Consider the following 7,418-nt stretch of genomic DNA (forward strand, 5'->3'; position numbering starts at 1 on the left):
TTTAACTATTGGTTTTTATAAAATATATTACCAATATTATTATTCTTATTATTAATAATTTATCTATTTATTATTCTTAATAATATTATTTTATTATTAATTATAATATTGTTAGTATTATTATTTATTATCAACATATTCAATAATAATCATATCGTTCACTTTCTCAGTGGTATAGTTAATAATAATAATTGTAATTAATCATCATCATTCAATGGTATAGTTAATAGTAAAAATTTTAATCAGTAATTAATATTATTATTGAACATGTTGATAATAAATAATATACTAACAATATTATTATTAATTAATTAATAATATTATTAAGAATAATAAATAGATAATTTATTAATAATTAATTATTTTTTGTTATAGTTATTATTTTACCATAAAATTATTATTTATTTATTTATTTATTAATATTATTATGGAAAAATATTATAAATAAATTAATTAATAAAATTTTATGTACTATAAAGATGTTATTAATATACATGAATTGATGTTTATGTAATAATTAGTTGGGTAGTTGAGTATTATATAATGAAATTTCGAAATATATGCATTAGGTGGGATATATACAAAAATAAGTTGGAAAAATTAATATACAAGAAGGGTATTTTTGTCATTTTATTAAAATACATACAATTTATCCTTCAATTAAAAATGCTACCAAACAATACACATTTTGTCATCTTACATTAATTATCCACATCTTTAATTGTTTTATCATTCTAATTATCTATCCTTCAGTTATCCCATCACAGAAAACAAGGCGGTGCCTTAAAGTTTAATAATAATAAAAAAAAGCCACACAACAATAAACTTGAAACTCAAAAGGAAACTAGTCCCTTTAAGACAAAATCTTTTCCACAAAGGGACGAGCCTTGCAGTAGGCCACTAATGGTTGAGCTTTGGGCAAAGTCAATCCAGGACCTTCACTCATGTCAACTTCATTCTCTCCAATTCTTTTCCATTCGAAACATTGGATGACAGATCCCAATCCTAATCCTAGCATACGCAACGCCAATCCCTCCCCCGGGCAACCTCTCCTTCCGGAGCCAAATGGCATTAACTTAAACCCGTCCCTACTTCCCTCCGACGTCCCATCAAATCTCTCCGGCTTGAACTTCCTTGGATCCTCCCAGTTCTTTGGATCGTTCTGTATAGCCCATAAATTCACTAACAACATCGTCTTTGCAGGGACGTGATAGCCTCCGATGGTGCATTTGTCAGATGATTCGTGGGGCACGAGCAGAGGGCCAGCAGGGTACATTCGCATCGTTTCGTTTATGATGCAACGCAGATATGGGAGGTTGGATATGTCAGATTCTTCCATCAGACGATCTTCTCCCACATGATTTTCCATTTCCATCTGTGCCTTTTTCAAGACTTGTGGATGGTTGAGCAGGAGGGATAGTGCCCATTCCATTGTTCCAGCTGAAGTATCTGTCCCGGCTGTTAATAAAGTCTGTTACACCCAAAGAGAGTCCATTTTAGAAAATTGATTGTGCTTTCAAAACCATAGGTCGAACTTATTCTATGAAAGATAACAATATATATATAGTTATATTAAGTTCATTTTAGAAAATTGATTGTGCTTTCAAAACCATAAGAATTTTTATTTTAAGTCCAGATCTCTATCAAGATCTTAAAATTGAAACAATGTCTCAAATTAGAGACTCAATTGTAACCATTTTTTTCTCAAATTAGAAAAAAAGAAAAGAAAAAAAATGTTAATAATAATATCCATTTTGAAGAAAAGAACAAATATAACTATCTATAATATATATGTGTGTAGATATATATAGACGTGAGATACGAACAAAAAAAAAAAAAAACAAGAGACATTGTTAGGTTGAATCCACAAGTTATTGGGAAGTTATTCAACCTAGCTTATGTCATGATTAAGAATATATTATTATGCAGAAATAGACTAGTTTCTAGACAAGTTTAGTCGACTTTTCATCCTGTTCCATTGGATCAATTCTTATATAACCTAACCACTTTTATAAGGATTAATTAATTAATTAGCCTTCTTTTGACTATTTTTTAGTCATAATTTAATATCCGGTGATACTGTTAATTATCGGCTCAATTAATTAAAAAAAAGTTATTATTTGTTACGTCAAAGATATAACTTTCCATTTTATGTCAGAATTGAATAGACACTAAAAAACCTACTCTATTATTAATTAATGTCATTACAAATATGTATATATATCATAATTTTGATATTTTGAGCCAACACCTAAAATTTTTATTCCATATTTAAAATTTTTTAAATAAAAACTAATAAAAAAATTCATTTATTGTATCTAATTATAAATTTTATTTAGAAATTAATCAAGATTTTACCAGCATGAGGCTTCTGATAATCTCATCAGTATAATACTCAGCTTCCTTCTCCTGCAGTGATAATAGCATTCCGATCATCGTCTCCTTCCTCCCTTGTCCGCCGCCATTAACATTCCTCATTCTCTGCTTGCATTCTTCCACAAGTTCTTGCATAAACGAATCCCTCCTCTCCTGCAGCTCCGCCAATCTTTTCTCCACTCCGCCCACCCCCAACCACCTCAGAACCGGCAAGTAATCGCCCACGCTCGAAGCGCCGCCGTGCCGGAAAGTGTCGGTCACGATGTCCCGGAACCTCTCCGCCTGCTCTTTCTCCTCGACCTTTTCGCCGTAGAACCTCTTCCCGGCGATCATCCTCATCATCACGTTCATCAGCGTCTCGAAGAACATGCTCTTCATGTCCACCGGCGATTTCCCCTCGCCGGAGAGAAGAGCCAGCCGCCGGATCATGGATCTCACCTCGTCGGCCCGGATCCCGTGAAGGGTCTGGAGCCTGTGCGTGGACAGAACCTCGATGGAGGAGATTCTGCGGAGGTTCCTCCAGTGGTCTCCGTATGAACTCCAGACCAATGATCTGTAGTTGTAGCCCAGATATTTTGCTGCGAGCAGATGGGGGCGGTTGGCGAAGACGACGTCGTTCTTGCTGAGACACTCCTCTGCGGCGGAGGGTGAGGAAACCAGGAGCACGCGGCGGACGCCGAACCGCAGGAGAAGTACGGGGCCGTACTTGTCGGAAACTCTGGCGAGAGAGCGGTGGAGGGGCTTCTTGAGGAGGTGGAGATGGCCGAGGAAGGGGAGATTGAGGGCGGGGCTGGGCGGGAAGTTTTTGATTTTGCTGAGGAAATGTGTGGTGAAGATGTAGAGAGCGAGCAGTAGCAGAGGAACGTAGAGAAAGGAAAACTGATGAGTTTCCATTTTGGAGAAGATTGGTGGGAATAGGCACTAAAAGTGTGTTGTGTTTAGACGTATAAAAATGGGAGTGTAGAATTATAATTGGATTTCCTCAAAAAAAAAAAAAAAAAAATTGGATTTTAAATTTATAGAGTTGAATTATATTGTTTGTCAAGACTCCAGACCAAAAAAATTTGTTAAATTTGCCGAATTTTGATAAATTAAGTTTGGTATAAAAAATATTGAAGCTTTTTTTTTAGAGATAAATAATTATAGGATTTTTTTAAACATACATATTTATTATTTGATTTTTTTCAAATATATTTGTGTATATATATATATTTGTTGGGGTGCAATTAAGGGTGCAAACGAACCGAATCGAGCAAAATTTGAGTTCGAGCTCGATTCGAAGCTCGAAAATTTCAAATATTTGGGCTCGAAATAAAGTTTGAGTTCGACTCGAAATATAGTTCGAGTTCGAGTTCGGCTCGAAATAAAGTTTGAGTTTGAGTTCGGCTCAAATATTCTAACCTAATCGTGAACTATTCGAACTATTGCTCGAACTATTCGATGGTTCGAAATGTATATATATTTATTATATCATTATATTATATTAATAAAATATTAAAACTCACGAACTATTCGCGAACTATCGAACAAAATAATTTTGGCTTGAGTTCGGCTCGAAAAAAAGTTCGAACATGTTCGGATTCGGATCGAGTTCGATAATTTCGAATACGAATCAAAGATTTATTGAGTCGGCTAGAAAAGCTCGAGAATCAGTTCGATTCGTTTACACCCCTAAGTGCAATAATTGTCCCATGCTGGGTAGAACAATTGAATCATGAGACTTGTGTTGTTGTGCGGTTTAAAAGGTTTGGGTTGCACCATTAACACCAGCTATAGTTTTGATAAAACGACAAACGCTTTGTTCTACCGTCACATCTTCTTCCTTTTGGGAAAAAAATTTCACTAGAAGGATTTGGAGATTACAACAACTTTGTTAAATCATAGTTCAGTTAGGACTTAAATACTGCCTAACTGAAACGCCTAACACTCTGATTTATAACTTTGAACAGTCCACTAACTGTCAATTTACAATGAAATATTAGCACGAAATGATCCTTAATGAATAGAATAAAATATGAGGTGTGTGTGCTTGACTGATTTGATCAGTTAGGCTCTTGAAAACTTGACTACTTGATAATGTATGAAGATTGCAGAAGCAGTATCCCGAATGATCCATCTTGTATTTATAAACATGTGATATAACGGTCACATAAATCAAATTTGTATTTGTTCCAAATATACTAGCCGCTAATTTGTCTTGTCTACGTCATTTGTCCTTTCTAACAATAGTACACTTGGTAGTTCGCGGATTTTCTCAGAGTTAGTTTTTGTTCAGCTCAAAACCAGAAACACCAGCATTCTAGATAATAACGAGAAATCAAATAACGATGGAAGTAACTCAAGAAAACCACAAATTACGTGGTTCGGATTGTTTCCAATCCTACATCCAAGGTTATGATCAACACCCCAATGAATTCACTATAACCCAAAATATGCAATCGTTCCAATTCCCACAAGAGTACAACTACTAAGCTATTACAAGAAGCTTATACAACATAAACAGGAACCAAATCATAGCTCACCAACTCCGTTTTCAACTCGAGTCTGAGTAACCTTGGTGATGCACTTGATTCCAGATGAAGCCCTCTTGTTGCATAGAATTCAATCAAAGATCAAAATAATCCAATTAGAGATCCGTTAACTTCATTTAACTAACCTAACAACTTAAGAAACCAACCACTCCAAGCCACAACCGTTGGATCAAGATTGGTAGCCACAAGTGATCTAGACCATCCACTTAATCTACTTGATGTCAACCAAGTCTTCACAAATCTCCAACTTTGACTCTGTTAGATGATTATAGTGAGCTCAACTAGTGTTCCCATGAGTACGAGGTAAAGTTACTCCAATACGTTGAGCATACCCAATGCATCTTTGAGTTTTCTCAAATTTATTAATTCTGTTAGCATGTCTGATGGATTGATCATTGTGTCAATTTTTCGAACACTGACCAGGCCCCTAGAGATAATATCCCTCAATAAATGCATTCTAACGTCAATATTCTTCGTCCTCTTGTGAAACATGGAGTTTTTGGACAAATAAATGTCACTTTGTGAGTCACAAAAGATAGTAACAACTTTTGCTCAAATCCCATCTCTGTAACGAATCCTTCAATCCAACGTCCTTCTTTTACAGCTTCAGTGAGTGATATGTATTCAGCCTCAGTCGTGGACAAAGCTACAACACTTTGTAAGCTTGATTTACAGCTAACCACATTTCCTCCAACTGTAAACGCATATCCTGAAATTGATATTATTTTTTCAAGATCAGTGGCATAATCTGAATCGCAGTATCCAGTGAATTCACAGGTAGGAGATAATGCTCCTGAGTATTCCAACTTCAGTTTTGTGTTTGCCTTTAAATACCTTGGTAGCCACTTCATTGCCTGTCAATGTTCCCTACTAGGTTTTCTCATGAATCTGCTCACTAGTTCTAGTCCATATGCAATGTCTGGTCTAATTGATACCATCATGCACATCATGCTTCCTACTACATTAGAGTATGACATATTCTTCATATGAATGGACTCCAGTTCCTCCTTATCTCCTTTTACAACCATTAATTTGAATGAGCACCAATTGGAGTGCTCACTGTCTCGGCATCGTCATACCAAAAAGATTAATCACTCTGCTAATATATATTTCTTGTGATAAGAGACAAGGTACTTAATCTCCTGTTCCTTCTGATTTCAACTCCCAAAATTTTCTTAGCTGGTCCTAGGTTTTTCATCTCGAATTCAGTACTAAGTATATGTTTCAATCTCTGTATTTCCATAGGTTCCTTACAGGCTATGAGCATATCATCTACATAGATCAGTACGTAGATATAAGAGTGATTTAGTAGAGCACACTGTAATACACACAACTGTCAAACTTGGACCTATTATACCCTTGATGTAACATGGAATAATCAAAACGTTTATACCATTGTCTAGGTGATTGTTTTAGGCCATAGAGAGAGTTTTGTAGCATACAGACTTTTCCAGCTTGAGCATCTCTTGCAAAGCTCTCTGGTTGAGTCATCAGGATCTTTTCTTCAATGTTTCCATGTAAAAGGGATGCTTTAACATTTAATTTCTATAGTTCTAAGTCCTATATTGCTATAATTGCAAGTAGAATCCTGATGGACGTATTTTTTAATACTGGAGAGAATACCTCTTGGTAGTCAATACCTTCAATTTGTGAGAAGCCTTTTTGCCACTAATATGTCCATAAACCTTGGTCCCTCAAATTCCGGTACTCCTGAATTCTTCTTAAATACCCATTTAAAGCCGATGACTCTCTTATCTTTTGGTTTGTCTAATAATGTCCATGTGTTGTTCTTAATCAATTATCTGTATTCATCCTCCATAGATTTCTTCCAATGATTCCAATCTTTGCACCTTTTGGCTTCAACATAGGTTGATGGCTCTTCTAGATCCATTAAGTTAGCCACATTGAGAGCAAAGGCAGTGAATTATGATGAAAAAATTTAGATGGTGGTCTTATTTGCCTTCTGAACCTATCTCTTGTGAGGAGATAATCATCAAGATGTTGGTCCTGTACTGGATCTTCCTGATGTTTCTATTGACTCACATCCAAATTTTCTTCATCTTGGTGTTTGATCTGATTATCACTCTGGTTTACATCATAGGAACCTTCAGGCAGATAATGTGTGACTCCACATGCATCTGTATTTGAGTCATTTTTCAGAGCTTGGTGCTCATCTGGATCATGTAATTTCTACTCAGCTTGTTTAGAGCTGGCTGATTCTGAAGCATTCTTGTTAGTTTTATAAAATTCACATTCATTAAAAGTAACATCTCTGCTGATCACACATTTAAGATCATCTAAAATCCAGACCTTATAAGCTTTAACACCATTAGGATAACCAAGAAAAATGTCTTTCTTTGCTCTAGGATTGCGTTTACCTTGGTTAGCATTAATGAATACAACACAACCAAATATTCTAAGGTTTTTATAGGCTGGTTTTAAGCTTGACCATTTATATTCAGGAACCATGAAGTCAATGACAGAGGATGGAGACATATTAATGAGGTAACA

The 7,418-nt window shown here is 35.3% G+C and overlaps 1 protein-coding gene across 1 annotated transcript; it reads right to left on the bottom strand.

Annotated features, from left to right (window-relative positions):
* Positions 1-674: 674 nt before the first annotated feature.
* Positions 675-3,297, bottom strand: LOC140883341 (cytochrome P450 81Q32-like). The gene is made up of 2 exons (XM_073289773.1): positions 2,359-3,297; positions 675-1,471 (listed from the first exon to the last, which is right to left on the bottom strand). Exons 1-2 carry the CDS (start codon positions 3,268-3,270, stop codon positions 854-856), a joined length of 1,530 nt encoding a protein of 509 aa, XP_073145874.1. The 5' UTR covers positions 3,271-3,297; the 3' UTR covers positions 675-853.
* Positions 3,298-7,418: the final 4,121 nt, after the last annotated feature.

This window comes from Henckelia pumila, chromosome 2 (genome assembly GCF_033568475.1).
Source record: "Henckelia pumila isolate YLH828 chromosome 2, ASM3356847v2, whole genome shotgun sequence".
Taxonomy (NCBI): domain Eukaryota; kingdom Viridiplantae; phylum Streptophyta; class Magnoliopsida; order Lamiales; family Gesneriaceae; genus Henckelia; species Henckelia pumila.